The 27,044-nt window shown below is 42.9% G+C and overlaps 1 protein-coding gene across 2 annotated transcripts; it reads left to right on the top strand.

Moving 5' to 3' along the window:
- Window positions 1-2,514: 2,514 nt before the first annotated feature.
- On the top strand, window positions 2,515-27,044 carry LOC128501792 (rho GDP-dissociation inhibitor 2-like). 2 transcript variants are annotated; one of them, XM_053471408.1, is made up of 6 exons: window positions 2,515-2,661; window positions 19,793-19,972; window positions 23,485-23,568; window positions 25,759-25,835; window positions 25,930-25,993; window positions 26,540-27,044. In XM_053471408.1, exons 2-6 carry the CDS (start codon window positions 19,798-19,800, stop codon window positions 26,737-26,739), a joined length of 600 nt encoding a protein of 199 aa, XP_053327383.1. In that variant the 5' UTR covers window positions 2,515-2,661; window positions 19,793-19,797; the 3' UTR covers window positions 26,740-27,044. The 2 variants fall into 2 exon arrangements, with proteins under 2 accessions (XP_053327383.1, XP_053327382.1); XM_053471407.1 differs by lacking the exon at window positions 2,515-2,661 and adding an exon at window positions 12,429-12,567.

Below are 27,044 nucleotides of genomic sequence, written 5' to 3'. Positions count from 1 at the left end.
GTTAACCTGTGAAACGCCTGCGTCTCGTGGGGTTTTTTCTACCCGTATCGCAGATCGCTTGGAATTCTGAACAATAGCTGCTTATAGTCACAGAAACCCAGAGCTTGCCGGCAGATCGGCCCCATCCGGCCCATCTAGTTTTTGCTGCTGAAGAGACTTAAAATTGAATATTATCAGTCGTTGGTCTCGTCTTAGATTCAGGAGCCGTATGTCTATCCCATGCATGTATTACCCTCTACCGCTTCTGCTGGGAGGCTGTTCTGCTTATCTACCACTCTCTCGATATTTACATCGGTAAATGACAAAAGCTAGGCAGTGTCAGTACAGAAATCACCAATAAACATCAATAAAGACGAAGTAGATTATGAAACAACCAAAATGTATAAAGCAGTGCGGGTAACAGTAACAGTCACTGCGAGCCTTAACCACCGGGTTCTATATTTTCCTTCAAACAAACAACCAAAAAATAAACAGAACACAATAAACAAAATAAAGTAAACATGATGTCATCACCAGGTGTGTTATGAATTATCGAGACGCTAAAGTGTTCCGTAGGGAGAAGGGGCAGAGGGGGGAGCACTAAAGTTGGAGTGGGCACTCGTGTGCAAGCGCTCGCTCACAGAACCAACCCCTCTGCTGGAAAGTGGCGAGGATGGCCAATTGAACCCAATCAGCTGCTGCAGGACTACATCTCCCATACTCCTCAGCCAGCCCCTTAGCTGAAGGAGCATTATGGGAGATGTAGTCCTGCAGCAGCTGGAGGGCCGCAATGGCCCCTCGCGTTTTACGTTGCGCCGGATCACGTCTCTACAAAGCGCAAAGTCCGTTAAAGAATTATGAACCCTGCTATAGACTCCCCCCCCCAGTTCCAGCTTTAACATATAATTTTCCCAAAATGATTTATATCTCATAATTAAACTCATCGCCCATCCCCCCCGGCACACACAGGATCTCCTCACAGGAAAGAGGAAGAGGAAAGTTTTCTATGAGCTGCCAGAGCGCTAAACACAGAGATTTATAGTTCACACGTTAGTGAATAAACTCATAAACTCCATAGGACTCAAACCTACCCCTCCCCCCACAAACATTTCAGGGGTCCCAAATAGGGTGCCACAAGAGGCGCAGAGGAGTGAAACCAGCCCCATAACCGTAGCGGGACCGCTCTGGCTGCGGTCAGCGAAGGAGGCGTGGCCACCAGCCCGCATTACCCAATCACTAGCTAGCATCGTGAGGACGCCCCTGCGCACCTGGGAACTTTCCGGGTTTTTGCCCGGAGACTCCGGGTGAATCTGGGCTTCTCGGGGTCTCCGGGGTCACCACAGAGAAACTCTGGGTTGTGGGAGCGGCGTCCCGGCACGCCCACTCCCCGCCCATATCCCCTCCAAAAAAACAGGCAGCTTTCTGGGACCGCCCACTGACATCAGGAGAAAAAAGGGAGGGCTCTGAGTAGGCGGAGCCTGGATGTTCTTAGGTGTGGCCAGTGAGTACTATACTTAAATACCTCGTTATCTCTTATCTGTGCGGTGAAGATGATGCTTTTATTAATCAAGCTTTGGAGACCATCTAGGTCTCTTCTTCAGGCGTATTACACAAGGATCATATTAAATAAAATAAGATTTTTTTTTATTGTTTTTTTTTGCCACTGAAAATCTGTTCATCTGGACCCCTTTCCCAGAAGTGGTACAACCCCCGGCGCCGTTTAACCCTGGAATGGCTCACTTTCCCTGTCACTCGAGAGTTAAACCCGCAGACCGACCCAACAGCTGCCGATAATGATAAGCGGAAGAAACTTCACACTTTTCAAAAGCAGTGCAAATCAACTGAATTACAAAAAATCTTCCAAAACCATAAAAAAATCTAATCTTTTTTTTTATTGCTTTATTAGTTTTATGTAAATGCAAAATAAATAAATAAATAAATAAATAAATAAAAGTTGCTTTTGAAATATTTACAAAAATAAACAGCAAGCCGACATTCTAAATAAAATCAGTCGGGAAAAAGCTGATGAAATCGGTGGAAAGCGGGAATCATAGCTCTCGAATGTCACGGCACATTGGGACCCCCTTAACGCTTCAGTAGCCGGCGTGAGCACTCAATGCAAGCTTTGTTTTATAGAAACCCTGTCTAGTCGCCCGTCTCTCCTGCTGTAACGACTCAAACCTTAATCAGTCGTCGGTCTCGTCTTAGATTCAGGAGCCGTATGTCTATCCCATGCATGTTTAATACCCTCACTGTATTACCCTCTACCACTTCTGCTGGGAGGCTGTTCCACTTATCTACCACCCTCTCAGTAAAGTAAAACTTCCTTCCGTTCCATCTCAGTCTCTGATCCTCTAGTGTTAGATTCCGGTCTCTTGTTGTAATTTCTCTCCTCCTTTGGAATAATCTCCCCTCCTGTACTTTGTTAACCCCTTTATGTATTTAAAGTCTCTCCCCCGAGCCGGACACGTTGAGACCTTTCTCTAGTGTTTCCTGTGTCACGGTTCCTGGTTTGCACGCACTAGTGAGTGGAAGCTCACACCTCCCCTGTGAAGGGCAGGGGGTGGGTATCAGCTGATTGGGTTGGGCTGACTTTTGGAAACCCTGCCTGACTCACACTCACTTCCACTCCTGCCACACTCAGGCTCGCAGCCTTCTGCCCAAACCCTGACGTTTGAAGAGGTAAGTCGCGGATACAAAGTAACTCCTTTTATGCCGGAAGCCGTGGGGGCTTTGTGTGCCCAGGAATGTTTCTGTTTATTAGATAGATTGTAAGCTCTTGCGAACCAGGCCCTCTGTACCGAATGTATCGGTTTGTCTCAGTCTGTCCGTCCTGGTTTTCTCTCGGACCCTGTGAATGTAGGGACTGTAAGAGGTGCTGCGGGAGTTGTTGTTGTTGGCGCCGTATAAATAAAAGTTAATAAAGTAGGAGCGACTGGTGTTGTACTTACAAGGCGTGGCAGCTGAGCTTCTGACTTCTTGCTTCCCCCAGCGTGTTTTTACACGATCTGAATGGTTTTGGGGCGGATTGCGGGCTTTCGCAGTTATAAGATACGTTTGCCTGATTTTATACATCAAGTTCCTGGTTAACCCTTTGATTGTCGGAGTCCAGAAACCTTGGGATATTCAGCGTTCTGAATATCGAACGGTTAAAATACAGCAAAGTATATGGCTTTGTAATTAAATTAACCCCTCCTTTTACCTAAAGGGTTAAATATGACCCGCAGGCCCATCAGTGTTTTTTAAATAAAGAGGGTTTTAAATTTGAATCTGGGGATTGTTTGCGTTGTTGTTGCGAGGATTGAGCGTCAGCTTTTTGACCCGGGGTCGGCCATACACTGTATATCGCGGCGCTGAAGCTGCTGCAGAGCCTCTTGTGAAGCTCTACGGGCAATCCCTTAATTTGTATTTGAAGTCAGATTTCATCGAGCGGGGGTGTGATTGACAGCTGTGCGTTTTCAAGGTGTTCCGCAGCAGCCGTGGCGTCTTGATCCCTCCAGGAAGTGCCGGTCAGACCGTTTTAAATCGCGCCTTTACATTCTGGGCATGTCTGTCCCTGCAGCTTCTTGACACAAGAATTCGGCTTCCTAAAACGACCTGTTTTTCAACTGAGACGGTAAAAGGAAGCGTCGCTGTTATATTTAGTTTGTCAGTGAAAAGCGTTTTCAAAAAAAAAAAAAAAAAAAGTAATCTATCAACCAATAGAATCTGCCGGGAGCACAGACCCACGAACATGAAACTACGGAAATACTTTACCTAGAGGCTGGTAGATAAGTGGACCAGCCTCCCAGCAGAAGTGGTAGAGGGTAATACAGCGAGGGGATTAAACATGCGCGGGATAGACATACGGCTCTTGAATCTAAGACGAGACCAACGACTGATTAAGGCGAAACGGGCGACTAGACGGGGGCCGGATGGGGGCCGATCTGCCGGCAGGGTCTATGTTAAATTTAAAGTGTTAAAGGAATCCAGCGATGGAGAAAATGCTAGAGCTTAATACGGTAAATAAGGGTTAATAATGATGATATTAAATCGTTTGCGTTTATATGAAGTATCCAAAGACTCCTAGAGACTCGCGGACTCCGTGTGTGGAGGATTATTTATCGGATGGACCGAATTATTGCATGAGCTGAGCACTGAGGGCACCAGCGGGGGAGGGGGGGTCCATCTCGGCCCCCAGGCTTTTTGGTGGGATCTCAAGCAGCGAAGCTCGGGATTATATTTATTTATATAGCGCCAACAGATACCATAGCGCTGTTACAATAAAGTACTTGTACAGAAGGTGAAGGCCCTGCTCGTGTGAGCTTACAATTATATAAACATATTCTACTGCCGCTCAAAAGTTTGGGGTCACTTCTACATTTCCTTGGTTTTCAAAGAAAAGCACGTTTTTTCCATTAAAATAACATGAATTGGATCAGAAATCCAGCGCAGACGGGGTTAATGTTGGAAATACTGTAACTTTTGCAGCTGGCACTACATTTTATTTAAATTTTTTTTATGGAATCTCTTCATAGGCGGACAGAGGCCCTTTATCACTCCCATCACTCCTGTGCTCCAATGGCCCTTTATCACTCCCATCACTCCTGTGTTCCAATGGCCCTTTATCACTCCCATCACTCCTGTGTTCCAATGGCCCTTTATCACTCCCATCACTCCTGTTAATTGCAAAAGGGTTTCTAACCATCAATTATGATACAGCCGGAAAAAGTTGTGTATATAAATATAATCATACTACAAAAAGTCATAGTTTTATGCAAGTGTTTCCAGAATTTTGCAGGACGGGGTTAACGTCGCCAATTTGTTTTTATGTAATAATCCTTTTTTAAATATTTATCAGAACGAGGACAGAATGCTCTGAAAACGTTTTGTATCAAAGAGACGTCGCGTAACTTTTGGGGCGAAAAGCTTTAATTAAGTAACCTGTCGCTCTTCCAAATCCTACATATTAAAACAGATTAAAATAAAAGCCGGGTATATTGGGAACTCCCATTATTCCAGCCGCCATTTTAAAGGGACCTTTAATGCCCCCAACAGCCCCACTACGGCAGCGGAGAAGTTGGAGTAGAAGCTGCAGCCCTGCAACTTCAGCTGCCCTCCTCCTCCATGATCTGACATTTCTTGCAGCTGATTGGCTGTTTGCATGGAGGGGCTTTACACGGAGATATACTCAACATGTACTGAGGAAGGAAGTCGCCGAGTATAATGTCTCCGGAATGTAACCAGCGAGCCGCTCCTTAAATCTCTGCAATGGCCGTCTCCGGCTGATAACGATGAACGAGATAAAGCCACGAACCCCTTTCTTCACCTGAGAATGTCTTCCGGAAGCGTGGCGTTTATTCTTCCCGGGCTTTATTGCTCTCTCAGGAGACCGGGGGAAGCAGTTGGCCGTCGCGCGCATCGTTTTGACTGCTTCCAGTGTTGGCCTGAAGGGGACGACCCTGCGGGGCCTGCGGGACTGGGCTGGCTGTAAATTACTCCGTGTGGTAGCCCAATGGGGACCCTCTGTTAGGGGATTATGCTAATGTCTGCTGTTACCCCTCCCGAGGGGTATTTATTTATACCCTAGGGGGGGTCTCCCTCACTTTTAGAAAATAACACGTGTTGGTTACTTTGCTGCTTTCGATTATCCTCAGATTCCTCGCTGTAGCAGCTCGTTGGCCTCGGTCCAGGGGGCCGCAGCATGCGCATGCTGATAGGACGGCCGTGTGTGTGTTTTGTGTCTTGATTGTCAAACAAGCGATTGAATTAATTATTCTGTAAGTGATTAACGAGCGGCGGGCGGATCTGTGTCGGGATTTCCATGGCGATCCGGAACAAATCAACGTTTTCCGTCTCTCGCTTTCTGGCTTAAAATAAAACTCCGCGGTTTAAATGTTGGGACTTCGTGTTCTGCCGGCCAAACAATGGATGAATTATATTGAGAGTAAACACCCCAGCCCCCCCCCCCGCCCCGCCGGGTGCTCGGGGCCTTATCCTCGCATGACATTCCCAACTCTACGTCATTCACTCGCTGATACCGGATACGTTTGCTGAAAGGGACGCTCCGGCCTTTAAGTCGCACGGCGCTGGGTTATGATGTCATAGTTTGGAGTCTCCGGGTTCAAGTGCCGCTTTTCTAGGTCACTGTGGAGAAACTCTGGGATGTGGGAGGGGTATTGTGTCATGCTCCCCGCCCACTTCCCCTCAAAAAATGGGAGGCTTTCAGTGGGACCGCCCACTGACTGCAGTAGGACCGCCCCTGGCATTACCAAGACCGCCTACCCATATTCCAAAAAAGAAGGGGCCAGAGGCTGGGTGTTCCCGGGTTTGGTGCTCCGAGGAGAGGTCGTCGGCTGGGAGTGCCCCCCCGGGTCGGGTCTAGGGCAGCACCCGGGGCAGATATGTCACTGGCTACCCCACTGTTTATGCCACTAATGCGAGATCATTGGGCAGTTATAGAGATCAGAGGGTGTCCACTGAGCGGCCCCCCGAGCCGTAAAACCGATCGAGGTCTGTCGGCCTCCGTCTCCAGCCGATCCAAGGAAAAATCCGGAATGGCCTTTCCGGTCCCAGGGGCCGCTCTTGAAATTACATTCATTAGTGAAATAATTACCTTCTACGCCTAAAGTGCTCAGTGGGGCAAAAACCTTTTTATTTATTTAAAGAAACCAATTTAAAAACCGACAAATCAGGAAAAAAAAAAAAAAACTTTGAAAAAAAAAATATGGCAACTTTCACTAAATTTCAAGTTGGCGTAGAAAAGTAGGTAACGGCGGAGCAATTGGTATTAACGTTCCGCTGGTTGCTATGGAGACTGCACTGTTTAACCAACCACTGTTCTTTATACATAAACCCTCTTCAGTGTTGCTGGTTTGAAGATATTAGCAAGTAAAAAATTATTATTTTTTTTTGCTGTAAAATTAACCGTTTATGGCGCTCTCTGCCTATTTGCCCCCCCCTGACCCTGTTTATTATCACAGCTGACATTATAATGCCTGGCGTCCGCCCACCGCTCTGTTTTTTCTGGCGTTATCTGCCGTTGCGTAATAATAAACCCCAAATCAGCTGGCGGCCCTTCACCCCCCCCCCCAGAGCCCGCGGCGGAAAGTTACCGAGTGTTAAGCTTTAAAGAAAAAAAATGTAATTAAAATCATCCATTGGCCTTCAAAATAGAATTAAAAAGGTTTTTATTTATTTTTTTTACTAATTTATCAAATCCGTACATGAAATAAAATAATTATTTAGCAGCTTTTATACCCTCCAAACGCGAAACAAAATTACCCAAATCTGCATTTTTTTTCAGATCCTCTGAAATAAAAAATATATATATAAATATTTGTTATTAACTTTAGTTTTTAATTATTATTTGGTGCCACCATATCCCAGTAATACCAGGGAACTCTCAGGGTTTTTGCCCCAATCTCAGGGTCTTGGGGTCAGATTCTGGGGGTCACTCAGTCTGACTCCTTCCTATTCCCCCCGTTGTGATCATATATAAGACCCCCAGTTGGTGCTTTTGCTCCCAGTATGTTATGGTTGATATCCCTGCTTGAATGCAGGTGACTCGGTTAAGTGTATCTTTAAATAATGACAAGTGAAGGTCTCCATGACGACCGGTATTAGAGCCATTTGGGTCTACTGGCAGGCAATTCCACGTATCTACCACCCTCTCAGTAAAATAAATATTATAAATAGCGTGGCTTTCGGTCTTCTTATGGGTCAGGGAGGCAAAATTATTTGCGGCCCAAACAAATCAGAGAAACAAGTTAACTGAAAAAAAGCAAAATTCAGATAAATTGTGTGTTTTTTGTTTTTCTCAGCCTGGTTTTGTTTGTTTTCGGGTTTGCACTGACGAAATCTCCCGGCTGTCGGACGCGGCGTCTTCTGAAGCCTTTTTTTTTTGGGGGGGGTGTTTGTGGCGTTCTTGTGTCCCCCGCGTGGATCTGCAGGCAGCTGCTTTATGTTTCATGAATAATTCTCTCGGCGTCTCCGTACGGCATCCGCTGACTTCCGCTGGCAAACGATAGATGCCTGCGCGGAAACAACCGGAAACGATCGCGCCGCCCTGAGCGGCAGGAAAGCGAAAATGTTTGGACAGAATGAACCTTTTTATACCAGCAAATATTCAGCAACTGCAGCCCTCTCCAGACAGAAAAAAACCAAACCTGGTTTTATCTCATTTTGCCCCAATAAACTCCCTTTATCTGCAGACCTGGAGCCGCCGTTGCTGTCAGTCATGTGATATTTTGGGTGACTTTCCCGACTCAAACACCACACTGAGCTGATGCTTTATGGCGATGCTAATGAAGTCCGATCCTCCATAGACTTCCATTAGTCCTGCAGGGTGATTAAAACTCAGCCATTCTATTGGTTCTCATGTACGGGAATATCACATACAGTATTATATGAAGGGTGAAAGGCTTTCATTATTCCTTTGACGGTCCGGGTAAAGCAGTAGAGTCAGACTTTGTGCTATTTTGGGCCTAATGAGCCGCTGTAGCTAAACATTTATTAACGGAACATACAGGATCCGTGTTCCAAACTGTCTGTGTGATTGTATTCTAATCCTTGTGTGTACATTCCAGCCGTTCTGTAGCTAAAATCATTCTTGGTCGTAGAAACATAGAAGCTGCCGGCAGATCGGCCCCATCCGGCCCCCGTCTGGTCGCCCGTTTCTCCCGCTGTTAAGACTCAAACCTTAATCAGTCGTTGGTCTCGTCTTAGATTCAGGAGCCGTATGTCTATCCCATGCATGTTTAATCCCCTCGCTGTATTACCCTCTACCGCTTCTGCTGGGAGGCTGTTCCACTTATCTACCATCTTCTCAATAAAGTAAAACTTCCTTCCATTCCATCTCGGCCTCTGACCCTCTGGTTTTAGATGACGGCCTCTTGTTCTTTCACTCGCCATCCTTTAGGTTTCTCTTCCATCCCCCCCCCCCCCCGGGAGCCGCTCCGCTGTACGGCTGAAATGCTTGTTTCAGATTTACCGGTTTATAGGTAAATTAAAATGCATATTAATATAATACCCGTCCGACCGGCCGTGTGCGAGTACGCTTTACCCAAATCTCTACGGAGGAAAAAAATATACATTTTCAAATAAAATAAATAAATAAAAATGTAATCTCCTAAGAGGTTACAAAGTATCCGCTTTCTCTTCTTGTAGCGATCGGGTTCTTATTACTGAACAATAATGTTGCCGTTTGGAAGATTTGCATTTTTTTTTTTCTGTCCTTTTTTTTTTTATTTTTTTCCGAATTTCGAAATCTGTTCCGAAAAATGTAAATTGGGGAAAACTTTTCCATTTAAAAATGTGCAAAAAGTGTCATCAATATTGGCAGGATTTGGGATAAAACGTAGATCTCTTCTGCCATCTAGGGGAGTTTTTTGTTTAAAAGATTTTTTTTTTTTTTAATAAATTAACAATTTCAATGAAAATAAACCTCCCTCCGTTGCATTTAATTGAATTTAGATTTTAGATTCTTGTCCTGGCTGTTGGCCCCTTTTTTTGGGGGGGCTGAAGAGCACTGACAGGGGTCCCCATTTGTCAGCGTATGCCAGGCGTTGGGGATCTCCCACCTTCTTTAGTGTCACATGACAATTAAGCATTCCCTGGGAAAAAAAGAGCAAAACCTGGAAAATTCCCAGATTTGCCTATTTACATTGGGTTCTGCCCAAGCCTGACTTGAGTTATGACATCATATCATGACACCGGTTGGGGAGATCAGACTGAATTTACCTCCTCGCGATCTGCCGTTCTTCTTGGACCTTCACAAATCCCATTGGTCTACAAATCAAATTAATTTTTTTTAAATTTTTTTATATAATTTTTTTTAATCCACAAATAAAGAAATTCGAATTTTAGCTCAAGTATTTTTTTAACATGCACATCTGGTCCACAAATCAAATTAATTGAACATTTTTATAAAAAAATAAAAAGAAAAAAGAAATTAGAATTCTACGTAAACAAGTATTTTATTTTTATTTGTGTGCGGAGGGGTTGGGGGGGGGTAGAGAGTTCCAGGTACCAAGTTGCGAAAGTTGCTGTTTTTTTCTTATCTAATGACACCCGAGACCACCTCTCCTGGGCTGCCGCTGGCCGAGCGAACATCCTGCAACTCATCTGTTTTCCAAAGTCAATATTGTGTTCCCCGAAACAAATTCCCAACGTTTGCTAATCTTCTGTATTCATCTCCGATTTAAGCCTTTTTTGCATGAATTTGCCGAAACCCCCAAGACTTTGGGTAGAGTTCATGCTGGACGGTTTCAAATAACTTTATTTATTTATTTATTTTTCGTAAAAAAAATTATTGTTGGTGTAAAACGATTCGGTCGATTCCTTTTACAAAATTAATGATTTTAAAATAATATATATATATAATGTCCGAATTATTGTAGTGTGAAACCCGCTCTTAATAAACCGTTCGGGGGGGAAAAAATTATTAAAATATTAAAAAATAGGCTTTTATTTAGTAATGCTTTTTTTTATTTTTTTTTTTAATTCATTTTAATTTTCTTTCATTTTAGCAATCCTTTAGGAAATGTATTAATAATAATAATATTTATTATTATTGATATAATACAAGTAATATATATTAATATTTGTAATAATTATTATTTTTAGTGCATGTAAGATTAGGATGGAGGGTATGGACGCAGTTCTTTGGTGGGATTGAATGTATATATTAACCCTTTAAATTCATTGCCTCTGTCACCTAAAGGAGTAAAGCAAGTTTGGTATAAACATACCTGGGATTTTACTACAATCTCGGGGTAAATGGGAAGATTCTCGGGGTCACTGATCTGTTAAAGGAGGAGGAATATTAGGACAAGAAGTCACGATCTAGGAAGTTTTACTTTACTGAGACGGCAGTAGGTAAGTGGAGCAGCCTCCCAGCAGAAGTGGTAGAGGGTAATACAGTGAGGGTATTAAACATGCATGGGATAGGCATACGGCTCCTGAATCTAAGACGAGACCAATGACTGATTAAGGTTCGATTATTGGAATTCCTTGTCTCATGTTCTCTGATTTAATGATATCCGAGATGCTATACCACAGATGAAGTCCCTGCTTGAACACAGGAGAATTAACTCAGAATATTGCTTGCCGTTCTCTTCCCCCGTCGGACCCTCCGCCGTGATCTCCTGTGCTACGCATGCGCTGGGCTCGGTGAGCTGCATGCCGGTCGCTCCGTCTCTGCTGCAGTGATGTCATCTCTGCTCCTGACTGCAATAAACCCAGAGCCTGGCTGCTCGGGGGGGATACGGGGTAGAAGACCCCGCGTGAATGCAGCCTAAACGACCCCCTCCCAGCCTTGCCTTTTTAAAAATGTTTTTTCCAGCTCTGGGGAGAAAAAAAAAGCCATTAAATCGCCTACTGTTTTTCCTCCCCAAAATATTTAAAGACCCATTTTATGTTTTTCCTGACTATCGCTGCAGCCGTACCGGACGGAGCCGTATAGATGGTACTCATTAATATCGCGTGCCTACCGGCCCCGGAAGAGCTGGCGCTGCGCGGGCGCGGCTTCGGCCGGCGGATCGGCTCGGTAACCATGTGTTTCCCATGCACTCCGCGCGCCGATATCTCATAACCGCGCATGGGCAGCGCCGACGGCGACCAACCGGAGGAGCATCCCAGACCGGCTGCTCTCAAATTGAGAGGCTTCCGCCGAATACGGGACCTTGGTCACCTACGGCGCACGTTCAAACCACGGAGTAAAGAGGAACTGTAGCCAGTTTAACACGCAAACTGCATACCTACAGGCGTGTGCTTAGGGCGCCAGACCTATGACCTAAAGTTCGAAGGGCAGGTTGCCGGATTCCTGGGTGATCTTCTTGGTTTTGTACCGGTGGCTAACAAAGGGACCGCATGATACGCGCCTTTCATGCGCCGGGCGTGTTCCAGACGTGTGCGTGTAATCCTGAGCTTTCTAAGAATCCGTGTCCCCCCCCCCCTTGCTATCGCACGCAGCCAGCCAGCTCTTGGGCATGACGGCCCCCGGGGCTCAGCACCCCCGGGCACGGCTCTGCAGCAGGAGAAGCGTTTGTATTCTGGTGCATGTGCAGCGGCAGCGATGAGATCATTGCAGTCTCCGGCAGCATAGGGAGGGGACGGGCAGGAGCGCGAGAGTGCGGAGGGAGGGTTACCGAGAGTGATGGGAGGGAGCGGGGGGCACTCTGCTAGCAAATCAATACCGTCTGCAGCCACGAATCCAATTTCCCCGTCACATCTCCCACTTGCCTTTTTTTTTTTCTTTTTTTCTTTTTTTTGGCCATTCAGGTATTCCGCTCCGAAGAAAGATTTAAGAAAGGGAGATTTCTGCAATTTCTCTGATTTTGATGGCTCTTTAAGACGATATTAGCCATTACCTAATCCACGTATCCCCCGCAGGACGAGCGCTCGCCAGCCGTTCGATATCTCGCTGGTGGCGTTGATTCGTCTTGGAGTTTTATATTTTTTATTTTGGGGGTTTTATTTTTTAATTTTATTTTATATTATTCTGCGCTTGAGCGATGTTTGGCAGTAAGCCTGCGATGCTCGGCTTCGATGTCTGTGAATTTGGTGGCCAGCTCCTGGAACTTATGTGGCTGTCGGTGTGTTATAGAGGTGAGCAAATTCTTACCGGCATCTCGTGTCGTTCTTAGCACTTGGCGTCGAAAGCTGGCTAACTCGTAGTAAATAGGGCTAGCGAGAAGCGTAGTATTGGGATAGTTCAAGATGATTCTTCTGCACTACAGTTGTATTTAATTTTTTTATATATATATATATATCTTTTTATTTTTTTTTATAATTTTTTTTTTTTATAATTTTTTTAGAAATGTTTTTTTTTATTTATTTTTTTTACCTGTGAATATTTTGGCTTTTTTATATATATTTGTTTTACTTTATAACAGATGGGTGCTGTATTTACCTATTTTATCTATTATCTGCATTTTTTAAAAACCTTGTGTTTTTTTTTTTTTTATTATTTTTTTTCTTCATATTCTCAATTTTTGGGTTTTTAATGTGGAATCCGGAGTTCCCGGTAGCAGAGAGACGAGTTATCAGCATATCCGGTGTGTCTGCAGAATGATAATAGCGAGTCCGGCACCATGACAGCGTGACTAGGGAGACCCCCTTGTGCCTTTAAAGAACATACATTGACGATTTATTAAATTTAAAAACTTTAAAAAATAATCGGGTTAAATGTGGGACTTTTTTATATTTTATAATTAAATTAAATAAAAAACAGAATATTACGCCTTTGCTTTGTTAAATATTGGAATTTGGAATCTTCAAAGTTCTCGAGTCTGGAATAAAACCGTTTTGGTAACATTCTGTTACAATGTATCGAGTAAGAATATGCAATAAAGTATTGTCACGGAAACCTTTATTATGTCATAGCTCTAAGAAGCCCCCGCTAATCCCCCGTAAGAAGGGTGTAGCATGGATGGGTAGATCTCTCCTGCACTGGGAAGGGTGGGAAGGCAAGGCATCTCCCGTACGGCGTCGTGTGTGACCCCCAGTAAGTGACTTCATCGATTTATCAAAGAATCGGCTCTTTCCTTCCTGTGGTCTTTGACCCTTTGAGTGCCGTTGGGACCGCGCAGGGTGCGGAACAAACTCTTAACCCACAAAGGTTCAGCTATACTTCTTTATATCAGAATTTATAGAGATTGCTGACCGGATACATTTTTTGTTATAAGGTTCAAGCTTTTCGAAAACCCTCATTTTTGTCGCCCGCGTCTCGGCGTTCTGATTTGGGATTAAATATAAATGTTTGTTAAATTGGTCAAATTAAGGTCAATCAGGTGCTGGCGTCTCTAGTTTAGAAATGAAGCAATTTCTTTTTACATTTGTATCATTGATATCGCTGGGAATACTCGTGACGCAGGGATGGGTGCCAATTTATTTATTTTTTTATATTGTTTTTATTTTATTTTTTTATTTATTTCCTGGGGACGAGGCCTGGATCAGGATGACAGAGAGAGGCGTTATAGTAGGAAACGGAAGTAGTCGGCACGCGCTACACGTTGGGCGGTGTTCAACTCCACATGGCTCGGCTTAGAGTACGAAAGACCTACCAAGGGGGGATAGGCAGAGGGAGGCAATTGTACCCCCCCCCGTAGATGTCTACCCATAGCTGAAGGGGCATGTCAAGTAATGCGGAGGCAATCGTGGGTAGCAGGTGGTTTGGGCTGTTAGAGGATAGGAAGAGGTTCAGAGATGAAGATACCGGGAATGAGTTGAGTATTAAATGAGAGAGAGAAAGGAGGAAAGGGGTATAGATGATGGAGGGAATAATCTAGAGGAAAAGGAAATACTTGGATTTTTTTTTTGTCACCTCCTGACCCCATTTCTTTAAATACGCAAGGACCTTTTGATGTCACAATTCTGAGACGTGATACATTAATGTTCTATTGGAACCTCGTGAGATGTCTGAGAATGTGATGAGCCCGGCCTCCATGGAGTAGCCTTCAATGGGGCATCGAGCTGGAGGAGGCTTCAGTAAGTCCTCTCTCTAGCCGTCCTCTTGCGTTCCCTTCCAGATTTTGTGTGATCATGAATTTTTGGAACTAGTTTCCTCATGTAGGCAAAGTTCTGCTGTTGGTGCTTGGGGCCCCGAGGGCCCTTGGGAGCCAATTAGATTTAGGAGTGTGAATTTTTGAGACCTCTTCATAGAGCTAATGATCACTTTTACTACAACTTTCTGTCCTTGCGACAAAAAAGGGAGACCCCCCCCCCGAGACGAGGACTTTAGGATTAAGGATCATTAATTGTGGGACCAATTCTAGTGACCGATGCCCCCCCAGACCCAAGCCGGGGCCCCGGGGTCCCCTGAGCATGTCTTCCTCAACTTCAGCCAACAGAACGTCCTCCGTCGTTGATATTCTGTTCATTTATTATGGTCCAAGCTTCTATCTCCTCTCCCGCCCCACGCGCGGCGCTTTTACTTTTATAAATGGATCCATCAACACCAAAGGCTCACGGGGCAAATGGGTTTTGGATTAGATTAATACGCTGTGCATTAACTCCGTGGACCGGCGCCTTATCTTAATTAAATTGTGTTCTGTGTTGGTAAAAAGCAGATTTTCTGCTGCCCTTAAGGTCCGGTTTTCCATTCGCTTAAAAATTAGAGCGCTAAGAAGCTGATTGATTTCTCTTATGGAGAGCGTGCGTTGTTTATAGCTCTAAAACAAATACTTTAAAGAGCGTTGCGTGGGCGACTCTGTGATGTCACGGGGTATTCTGCTAATAAAATGCCCCTTTGATGCCCCCCTATATGTTTGCAATGCTGGTGACAGCACCAATAAATAAACATTTTCCACTTGGGGCGTAAACCAAGAAGTTTAAACCTAGAACCCGCCGGCAGATCGGCCCCCATCCGGCCCCGTCTAGTCGCCCGTTTCTCCTGCTGTAAAGACTCAAACTTTAATCAGTCGTCGGTCTCGTCTTAGATTCAGGAGCCGTATGCATCCCCTCGCTGTTCTAGCCTCTACCACTTCTGCTTGGAGACTGTTCCACCTATCTACCACCCTCTTGGTAAAGCTCTTTGAGGTGCCTCGCAAATATATTCCACTTTCTTATTGTTTAATTACGTTTTAATTATGACTAGGAAAGTGTGACCACCGAGGGTGACCGTTTCTGTACGACGGATACGAGTTCTTGCATTCCGATCTTGGCTCTTCCCTGTATTTTTCTTGCTTTTGACGTCTTTATTAACGTCCGTAGCTCTTCCAGCAGGATATTGGCTATCTAGACCGCGTTAGAGCGAGCGATCTGTCTGGCTGAGTGCCTTATATCAGATTTATCCAGAAAGAAAGTACATTATAGCCGTGTCCATTCGAGCCGCGCCGGCTTTGTATACCTTCTTATTCTACGAGACCTTCGTTATCTCGATGATATGACACAGATGTGCTTAGGGTTCTAGATCATTGTGGAAAAGACCTGGCGTTCACAACATTCACGGCTGTTACATTGTTGCCGGTGAGAAGAATGAAATCTATATTGTATCTAACCTACTTTGTCCTTGCCAAGTCTGTGTGCTTGGGGGGTGATTATCATGAGAAGGTCCCAATAAACAGAGTTTCTTGGAGAACATCAATGAGCTTTTTCCACCAAGGCCATCTGCTCAGGTGGTGATCAGAGGGCTTTCCTAACACTGTCTTTGATACATAAATAAATGACATTAGTGCGAAACGCGATGGGTAATCTTCGTCTCCTCCGTGCTGTCAGAATGTGGCAGAATGATTGTTATTTAAATGATTATTTGCCCTTATCGTCCCTGGGTCTTCTCCAAGAAGGAACGCCTATTCTTTAATGCAAGTGCCGTCATCTCACATAGAACGTTGGCCAGTTTGGATGTTCTTGCGTCTTTTAAAGAATCCATTGACCGTATTTTGGCCTAAAACCTGCGTTCAGTGATTTTGTTATCTGACGATACGTTCTGCCATTGCGAATGTTTTGTTTTTTGTTCTTTATTTCGGATTTTGTTGAAAAGAGCCAACCCTTTTAGAGGACTCCATCTGCTTTTGGAGATATTATCCACTAATGAGGTTTTAAAGAGGAGGAACTATTGCGTCTGAAGTTATTGCCCGTTTTGAGTGGTCCTCGAGGGTTAAGCTGAATGGAGACGGGCTTTTGATGGTTCCTTTCAGACGGTCGGCCCAGCGGCTGACTTGGCAGAGATGTCTTGGAATCTCCTTCTGCGTTCTGTAGATTTGCCTCTCGTAGCCCCGGAGTCCTTGCCTTCGTTATTACGAAGTGCGTTTTAATGGTATGGAAATCACGGAGTGACTCTTCTCAAGAGCCGTTCTCTGACAGAGATATTAATCAGTCTGAAAATCCTTTTCCCGTCCGCCGTGAAGGTAATGGGCCCTCTACTAGAGATAATATGAGGTTAAACACCGTTCTGAACAGATAATGTTTAGAAGGCTGTGCGTCGGGGGGGGGTGGGGGGGCGAAGCTATTACATTTTTAATAAAGACCCAAAGCCATTAAAAAGCATGAAACGGCAAATCTAAGAGGCCGGTGATGGAGGATATGGGTGAGAATAGCCGTATGTCTGCGGTTATAACTTAGTGGGAATGAGTTGGTAATTTTTAGGATACTAAAAAAAAAAAATAAAAAAAATAATATAAATAAACTTTAAAATTAGAGGAATTGTTTGCCCATAAGCCCCCCCCCATATACTCACTGGCACACCTTTATTCATACTTACGCAAACTGACACACTTACGCTTACACTAGCGTACTTACTCATGCTAACATCCACTCCCTCACACATGCTAACAAATATGCATTCATACTCACATGCACATTCATAACACACGCTTACATACACATACATGCTAACGTACAGACACAAACATCCATGCTTACACATACACGCTAACAAACACACATACATGCTCGTACGCATAGACATTCATGCACACATACTTACACATTCATGTTCACACACTCTCATTCATTCATCTATTCTTTTATAAATTAATAAATATTCCTTCCCACCATCATCCCCTTTCCTTACACTTTTATTTCTCTGGACTCTGTAACCTTGTGCTGCTGCTTTTATTATATATTAAGGAGAGGAAAAAAACTTGAGGCACACGAGTATAACATTAATATGCATCCTTAAAAAATCCAAAGGGGTCAGAACCCCAAAACGCTGCCGTAACAAAAGGGGAGGGGCAAACACAACTCGATGCATCTGATTAGGGTTGCCATAACAGCTAACTTTTACACGTCGCTGACAACAAACCTATAAAGTCCCCGCAAATAATTATTCAGAGGCTGTGTTAATGTCACCAAACAGGGAGATTTACCCCCGGAGGACACAAATATTAAAGTGTCATTTTCTGTTGACACTTTTGTTTATAAGCATATTCCAATTTTAATTGTTCTGTTGCTAGGCAACAAATGACTATCCTCATTCGTCGCTTTCTTTTAGTTCTTTTAAGTGACTGAGTGGATTTCATTAGTTGTTAATTTGTATAGTTTTTTTTTTTATTTCTTAATGTTTTTGTTGTTCCCGGTAGTGAGTCGGCTTGTGTTTATTGGGCATGTTTAACCATTTCAGAGACACACAGCTGGCTGCTCCATGTGTTTAATCACATTAAGAGAGCACAGAAGCTTTTTCTTTTGTTTCTACGGCAACAGCCTATCTGTGACAGCTGTTGTCTCACATGACAATTAAGCATTCCCTGGAAAAATAAAATGTTGCACAATCAAAGAATTATTTCTGATTCATAAAGCGTCATCGTATTCAGCAGCGCCATACAAATGGGCGTGATGTGATGAAAATCTTAAATTCAGCAGAACCGGTAGAAAAATACCAGAGTTTACCAAAATTATGCAAGATGGGGGATCGGAGCACAATCTGCGTGCGTGATAGTACTTGAAAGAAGGCTGGATTTAGAAGAGCGCGGATAAGATCATGCCGTGATGCGATATGCGGAAAAATCAATTTTCAGATTAAAAAGCAACTTCCCATCAGGCGGATAACGTTTCCCTCTGAGCTTAAAGCCTGAGTTTTATCAAAGTCTAATCTAGAGATAAGAACGTAATTATACCTCATTCCAAACGGCTAAGTGAAAAATCTGTTTTTTGTTTTTTTTTTTAACCCCATAAATACTACAGGCAGGAGCTTAGTGTCGTTAAAAAAAAATAATAATAATAATAAAAAAAAAATAATAATAAGAAAAAAAGTATCTTCGTGTCTCTGAACATTGAAACCTCATTTTCCAGTCTCTTCTGTTGTCATAAATTTTGCATGCTGTCTTCTGTTTAATTATGTTGAAACACGCTGTACGACTTGTGCTGTGCGCGGATATTACAAGTGAAATCACACCGTCTCTGGAGGGGACTGCGATTCCACACTATTAATAGCCCAGACGAAAGGTTTATGCTTCTCGGCTGAGGCTGGGCGGGTAAAAAGTCTCATCTGTTCTGCCACAAACAAAACGTTGTCTGATATCTGAAACGATGACCGCGTTCAACCGTTAATACTTAAAACGCACAGGAATATTTTGGGGGGGGTAGCTAACAAAAATGTAACAGCTGTGTGAGCATGCCGTCAGACGAATCGGGTGTCGGATGTGTTATTCCTAGATACAGATCAAGAAATGTATTCGATTTGTCATGGATGGTCTAAGTATCGATCCTCGGGGGCAGTCCTAGGTTTTGAGTCCCTCCCATGCTTCCATGTGGCTAGCCACGCCTCCCACACTGACTTCTCTCTGTTCCTTTACGGAGAGGGAAGGGCGGAGCTCCAGGAATCGTTTACAAAATGTTCCCTATTGTGCTCAAATGAAGTGAATTAATTTCAAATTCCAAAATTGAAACCCAAATTCTATTTTTGTTTTTGTGTTTGTTTTTTTTAAATAATATTTGAAATGGTATAACAGAATTATACCATTGTGTCCTTTCACCCAGAACAGGTGATCTACTTGGAGTGTAATATTTATCCCACCGTACACTTTTTTTTTTTAAAAAATTTAATTTTTTATTAGTGAGCTCCACAATGGTCTCATTAAAGTTTTTTTCCCTAAAGTTCTATAAATAAATGAATAAAAAATACAAAAATAACTATGAAAAAACAACAACAAAAAACTTACAATGTGTGTTTTTTTTTTTGTTTTTTTTTTTGCATGACCCAGGATCACATACTTCCTCTTTGTTATCATTAATGCTGACGGTTCCCTGGTCTTTGTCCCCCACGCTGTCTCCTCCTGTGACATTCTAGCGAGGAGTGTCTCGTATCATCGCATGCCTTGAATGTTTTTGGCTTTCTCCCCTCCCTTTGCCGTCATGCCTGGCATCTCAGTAACGTAATTGTCTTTTATTTCAGACATCATGGCTGATAAAGATGAAATTAAACACGTCGAAGAAGAAGCAGAAGATGAATTGGATTTGAACTACAAAGCTCCAGAAAAGAAAACCCTGCAGGAAATTCAGGAACTGGACAAGGATGATGAGAGTCTGATCAAATACAAGCAGGCGCTACTGGGTAACCTACCTGCAAAAGTGGGTAAGTGAAAGCACGTATGGCATTAAGGGGGGAGATGAGATGAAGCTGTGCCAGGAGGCTCTGATTAAAAAGGAACCACGACTAATGTTTTCCAAAATTATTCAGCTGTTTTTTTACCCCAGTTGTAGTTTTTTCCCCCATAATATAAATGTTTTCAGGCAGCTGCATATCAGCCGTTGTATGATTCTCGCTCTGTTATCTGATCCCCGATCTACTAACCCCCCCGACTCCTTATCATACTGCCTGTGGGGAACAATAGAATGGCTGATTTTTAATCACCCAGCTAGACGCTCTGACTAATGAAAGTCTACGGAGGAACGGACTTAATTAGCATCGCCATAAAGCATCATGGTGACCGCCAAGTTTGCAGATAACAGGAGTTTATTGGAACAAAATGAGGTAAAAAAAATGTCACCGACCAACATTCCGGGGGGGGGGTTTATTACTGTATACAGCGCTGGGGGGTTATATTACTGTATACAGCGCTGGGGGGGTTTATTACTGTATACAGCGCTGGGGGGGTTTATTACTGTATACAGCGCTGGGGGGTTATATTACTGTATACAGCGCTGGGGGGTTATATTACTGTATACAGCACTGGGGGGTTATATTACTGTATACAGCACTGGGGGGTTATATTACTGTATACAGCGCTGGGGGGTTATATTACTGTATACAGCGCTGGGGGGGTTATATTACTGTATACAGCGCTGGGGATTATATTACTGTATACAGCGCTGGGGGTTATATTACTGTATACAGCGCTGGGGGGTTATATTACTGTATACAGTGCTGGGGGGTTATATTACTGTATACAGCGCTGGGGGTTATATTACTGTATACAGCGCTGGGGGGTTATATTACTGTATACAGTGCTGGGGGGTTATATTACTGTATACAGCGCTGGGGGTTATATTACTGTATACAGCGCTGGGGGTTATATTACTGTATACAGCGCTGGGGGTTATATTACTGTATACAGCGCTGGGGGTTATATTACTGTATACAGCGCTGGGGGTTGGTTATATTACTGTATACAGCGCTGGGGGTTATATTACTGTATACAGCGCTGGGGGGTTATATTACTGTATACAGTGCTGGGGGGTTATATTGCTGTATACAGCGCTGGGGGGTTATTACTGTATACAGACCCCGGGGGGCGGGTTATATTACTGTCTCTCTCTATCTCCTATGGATTTGGGGCTACAATTTCGCAGGTAGCCAGCACCGAGGTTTGTAGTTGCCCTGGGCCTGCCTAGAAACAGAAGCCATCAGTAAAGTGAATGATTTTTATTTTTCCTGCGCAGCCGTTGAGAGAAGACAGTAACGATCTGATAAATTATGGACGTCTCATACAAAAAAAAACCCATTAGGAAATCACTGTTTCCTGATTAAATTACCCTTCTTTTGTTTGCCAGGAAGGGAGTTTATGCATCTAATGATCAGGGGACAGAAGAATACTTGGGAAATAAGATATACAACTATATGGGTTTTTCTTGTTTTTTTTTTTAAACAAATGACTGGTTTTATTTTATTCAGAAAATCGGCAAAGCGGGTGAAAATAATAAACTTAATTCCTGTAATAAGCTGTTATTAATGTGCCACCCTGTGGGGTTTTCCTGCTGGTTGGACCATACCATTCTGTTCAGGGGGGGGCCGCATCAGGGATCTGAGGACCATAGAGGGACTGGCCAAACGAAACCAGAACTCACTGGGCTCCTCATCTCCTTGGCGATAGCACGTTCTGTGTTATTATTCACGTCTGATCACGTATTAGCCGGTTTGGGCTAATTCATGATTCAGGCCTCGCGGCAATACCTGTGAGGCAACCAGATGGTTAATTTAATGTTCTGATTTGGGCAATTTGCATATTTATAAGGAGGCCTTATTATGCGTATTAAACATTGGAATTGTTAAAACCGGGTTCCTCGTGGGATTAATATTCTAGGATTTACAGGTTCTGTCCGAGAACGTTCCATAGAACTCTCACAATGAAATATGGTAAATATAACCATAAAAACGGAGAATTTGCCGGCAGATCAGACCCATTCGGCCCCCCTGCATTAGCTTCTATCACTTTATTGAGAGAGTGGTAGGTAAATGGAACGGCCTCCCAGCAGAGGTAAAACTTCCTTGCATTCCATCTCAGTCTCTGATCCTCTAGTGTTAGATTCGGGTCTCTTGTTGTAACTTTTCTCCTCCTAAACCCCTTTATGTATTTAAATATCTCTCTCATCCCCCTCTCTCTCTCTTCTCTCCTCTCCTCCCTGTCTCTCTCTCCCATCCCCTCTTTCTCTTCACTCCCCCCGTCTCTCTCTCTTTTTCTGTTCATATTGCACCATTAGAAGATTTTTTAATCAGAAATATATATAATTTTATTCACCTTGTTGCTCCACAGGAAGTAGGAAGTCAAAAATTACCACAGGGAAAATTGACTTAAAATGTGTTGGAATGGAACGCGTGTTACATTTGACATTTTTCCCACATTCTACATTTCTGTGCGTTAAATAAATATATGTAATGGTGTCTTCCAAAAAAATAAACAAAATGTAGAAATTAGACCCCCCCTCCTTACTTGTATCATGGAAGCGTCCATCTTAACTTCCTGTTTACAGAGACTGCAGGATAATTCCTTCCTGTTACCCCCCCCCCCCCCGCTTTAATGGAAGCGATGATTGATTATAGGAAACAATATTTCCCTGAATCATTATTTTAAGTGATTTTAGTCTAAGATGAAGCTTGGGAGCAGATCGCTTCTGACGAGGAGAGCTTCGCACCGGCCGTGTCCCTCCCAAGGTCTCCTCTGGGGCCGGCGAGGGGCCCCGTGGGGTCTGGAAACATAAATTTAATTGGCTTTTAGCAGCTGGTGTGATTTACTGATTAGAATGAGTCTCTGCCGGGAGGACGTCGGCCCCGCGTCAGATACCCAACGCCGTCTGGCTTCCCCTGGCTTTGTTGTTGTTATGAAGATAATTGGATATTTGGGTTCGTTTTTATAAAATGAAATCTTGCGTCTATCCCGTATTAAATACAAAAGGGAGAAAAACCCACAAGACAAACAAACAAGATTTATAAAAAAAATATTTCCGTATGCCTGCGGATTTATTACGTGCGGATAAAAGGTTTTCACGTCTTGTGCCTCGTTTAAAATGGAGACAGAGGGAGAGTGGTTTTAGGGCTGGGGTGGCTTTTTGCCCCATTGCTGGGTATTTGTGTAACCAAGTGGAGCATTTAGAAGAAGAATAATGGGGTTTATTAACCCCGTTTAATTTATAAAGCCGTCTCCTGCTGTTTCTATACACATTATCGGGGCTTTTAGGGCTGTAGAACCCTGCGATCCCCTCATACCCAGCAAACATTCTGACCTCCTAGAAAAGAGGGGAATCGGGGTAGAGGAGAGAGGGGCATTGGGGTAGAGGAGAGTGGGACATCGGGGTAGAGGAGAGTGGGGCATCAGGGGGGGAGAGCGGGGCACTTGGCAGGTATTCATTTGTATTTCTTCTTTTCTGCAGATCCTTCTGCCCCAAATGTTCAAGTTACCCGCCTGACGCTGGTCTGTGACGAGGCACCGGGACCGATCACCATGGATTTAACTGGTAAAGGCACATTTTATATAAATATTATAATATATCATTTATATTCCTTCATTTTAACCCGTAATTCGCAATGTTGTTTGCCTCCGGCTTTAGATATTACAAGTTAATGCCCGTTCGATGCGCGCCATCGCCTGTAGCTCACAAAATAACCTTCCTCACTCCATTAATATATAATAAAAATAATAAATGGGGTTCTCAGGGCCCCCTATAAACCAAGGGGGGGGACAATCGCCTATTTTTTATATTATTGTTATTTTCTTTTTCTTACATTATCTGACTCCTTTACAGAGAAATGTAACTTAATGTCACAGAAAGTAATACCCGATATATATATTTCTTTTAGTAAATTAGTCTTAATTAACTTTTGTTCCTTGGGGGGGGGGGATTAAATGGTAATTACCTTTCAGAAAGTCTGATGAATGTGATGATAAAACGAAGAGGATTTATTATCTTATTTAAAATTAAGATCATTAAATGCAACATTGTAACACGCTCCGATTTCTCTACAAGATGAAAACGGGGAATTTTTCTTTTTTTTTTTTTTCTTCCAGGTTTTTTTTTTTTGTGGTTTTTTTTTGTTTTTTTTTTTTAGATTTGTGCATTTAATATCATATACTATAATAGCGCACAGCACTGCCGTCTCCTTTATTTATACTATCGGGTTATACAAAACTGGAACGTTTATAGAATTCCTACTATGTGGCCCTGATTAACCTTTTAGGAGCCGTGGGTTTTTAAGTGATGCCTTTCCTATGCGTTAAAAAGAAATGTTTTTTTTTTTTTTGCTTAATACTAATTTTGAAAAATATAATTTTCCGTTAAAATATTCTGATTATTCATCCTTTGAATTAATTATTTAAATTTAAGAATAATTTAGAGGTTTAACGGGGTAATTCCTGCGAAACTCAGCAGTTTTAAAATAAATGCGTCTCGCGTATAAATCCCATTTGGAATAAATGATGCCGTCAGATCTGTTTTGGGATTATGAAAACATATTTTTAAAACTGATTTTTGGGACATTTATTATAAATGCTCAGCCGGTATACCAAGTCTGTTCAACCCGGTCCGGGAGGGCCACAGAGAGGCCGAGACTTCTTTCTATCCCTTCATGAAAACAAGTAGTTTAATCAATGTTTAATTGTGAAGTCTGTGCTTAAGCTGGGATCTCTATACCTCCCAGCGGTCCAGATTTTAACGGGTAGTTCCCAAGATGTGCCCTGTTGTGGGGTATTTGTGTCACTGAGTGGGGCATTTAGAAGAAGAATAATTGGGTTTATTTACCCCGTTTAATTTATAAAGCCGTTCCCTGCTGTTTTTAGGGCTTTAGAACCCTGCAATCCCCTCATACCCAGCAAACATTCTGACCTCCTAGAAAAGAGGGGCATCGGGGGAGGAAAGAGGGGCATTGGAGGGGAGAGAGAGGGGGGCATCAGGGGAGAGTGGGACCTAAATAGGTGAGGTTGGTGAAATGGAATGTTTCGGGTCGGTGCAATTAACTCCATTAAGCCGTATTGATTACCCCAAAGAGATGACGTTGGGGCCGTCGGCCTCGTATTCCCCCGGCTTACACCCAGGTGTTAAATCCTCATTCAAATGGCTTTTTATGAAAAATGTTTTATTGATTTTTGTGACCTCGTTACGTTTCGATCGTTTGGCGGCGTTGGTACACGCGTGGTGCGATTACACAATGTTGCCAATAATTGAATTAGGTTCCCGTGCCGCGGATCACGTGGGGGCATCGAGAGATGGATGTTGTGGCTGACAGCCGGTGCTGATGAGGGTCCCAGGCGGTGTCTCTCCGTGTAACTAATGGAGGGCGGGGGACGCTGCCCCCCCCATATAATACAGATACCCGGAGCACAAGCCCTCCGCCTCTCTCCATGGGCTTCTATTAACATTCCCTTCTTCTACTAAATAAATCGTGGGGGGCTTTTCAGTTGTTTTTTTTTTAATTTTTTTTTTATTTTGAATGTGTAAAACTGCTAAAAAATGTATCCAGGTATTAAATTTGGGGGGGAAATCCAAAGTAAAAAAAATAGAATGTGATTTTATTATTTTTTTTATACTTTTTTGGGACAATGCCAAGCATCCTAAGTTTTTTTTTGGGGGGGGGGGTTCATTTTTTTTTTTTTTTTGATTTTTTTTCTATACCAAATGGATATGTTAACCCTTTTTTTGCTTTGTTTGCAGAGAACGTGACGGCTCTGAAGGAGACAACATTTGTATTAAAAGAAGGCGTCAGCTACAGAGTTAAAATTTCTTTTAAGGTAACTGACGATTTCTTTTATTTTTTTGTTTTTTTTTTAGTATTGTGTGGTTTTTTTTTTTAATAATATTTGCCATTTTTATGGTTTGTATCAGGTAAACAAGGAAATTGTCTCCGGTCTGCGATATGTGCAGCTCACTTACAGGAAGTCAATCAAAGGTAAGCTTTTTATATATATATATATATATATATATATATATATATACTATAGTCTGCGGCCGTGAGGGCATGTGTCAAGCCCCTTTTATTTTATTTATACATGTGTATCCTACATTAAGAGTGACACGTGGCCCCGTGTATCCGACATGCGTGTCATTTATCTTGTGCCAGGGAGGGTTTTCATTCCCTGTCCCTGGAAATGACCGCAGCTCCTCGCATCATCTTATTTGTAAAAGATAAAAAATAAAAAATAAAAAAAACAACAAATTCTGTTTTCCTCCCGTTCTGGAAGAGAGCTTTTTAATGCGTATGACATCATAGCTAAACGTTCCTCTAAAATTAACCCCCCCCCTGCAATAACCGGTCACATATATTGGGGAGAGGAATCTGGAATCTGAAATGTTTTAAATGTATTATTATTATATGTTTTATTTGATTTATTGTTAAAGGGACAGTTTAATGTCACCGGCACCCACATCACAGAATTTACTTAAAAAAAAAAAAAAAATTATATTTAAATGTTTTTGTGACCTGTCGTCCCAACAGTTGACAAAGAGACGCACATGGTCGGCAGCTACGGTCCGCGAATCGACGAATACGAGTTCCTGACGCCCCTGGAAGAAGCCCCCAAGGGGATGCTGGTCAGGGGCACCTACCACATCAAATCCTTTTTCACGGACGATGACAAAACCGACCATTTGTCTTGGGAGTGGAACCTCAATATAAAAAAAGATTGGAAAGACTGAAAGAGAAAAAGAAGAAAAAAAAAATTACAAAAAAAGCCACATTTAATTCCACTCCTTAATTGATATTATTGATTACAGGCGAATATTAACGTGTATTAAAATATACGAGGCATATCGTGGTTTCTACATCTGTTTTCTAATAGTTAACTATAGTTTCTAAAAAAAAAATAAAAAAAATATGTGGAGACCGCGTTTAATAAAAAGACAGATCTTCAACGTGATATTTCTGCGGACAATGTTACCAGTCCAATTGTCGATAAAGTTAGGTGAATACAAATATATTTACAATGTTACTGTCGCTATAA

The sequence above is a fragment of the Spea bombifrons genome, chromosome 7 (genome assembly GCF_027358695.1).
Source record: "Spea bombifrons isolate aSpeBom1 chromosome 7, aSpeBom1.2.pri, whole genome shotgun sequence".
NCBI classification, from domain to species: Eukaryota; Metazoa; Chordata; class Amphibia; order Anura; family Pelobatidae; genus Spea; species Spea bombifrons.
The sequence above is the reverse complement of the archived record's forward strand: the minus strand, read 5'-3'. Positions and strand labels throughout refer to the sequence as shown.

Excerpts from the sequence above, each read along its gene's own strand:
- LOC128501792 (XM_053471407.1), top strand. The coding sequence starts at position 12,474 with ATGTTTGGCAGTAAGCCTGCGATGCTCGGCTTCGATGTCTGTGAATTT. Across the intron at positions 19,973-23,484 it reads TAACCTACCTGCAAAAGTGG|ATCCTTCTGCCCCAAATGTT; the intron begins GTAAGTGAAAGC and ends TCTTTTCTGCAG. Across the intron at positions 23,569-25,758 it reads GATCACCATGGATTTAACTG|AGAACGTGACGGCTCTGAAG; the intron begins GTAAAGGCACAT and ends CTTTGTTTGCAG.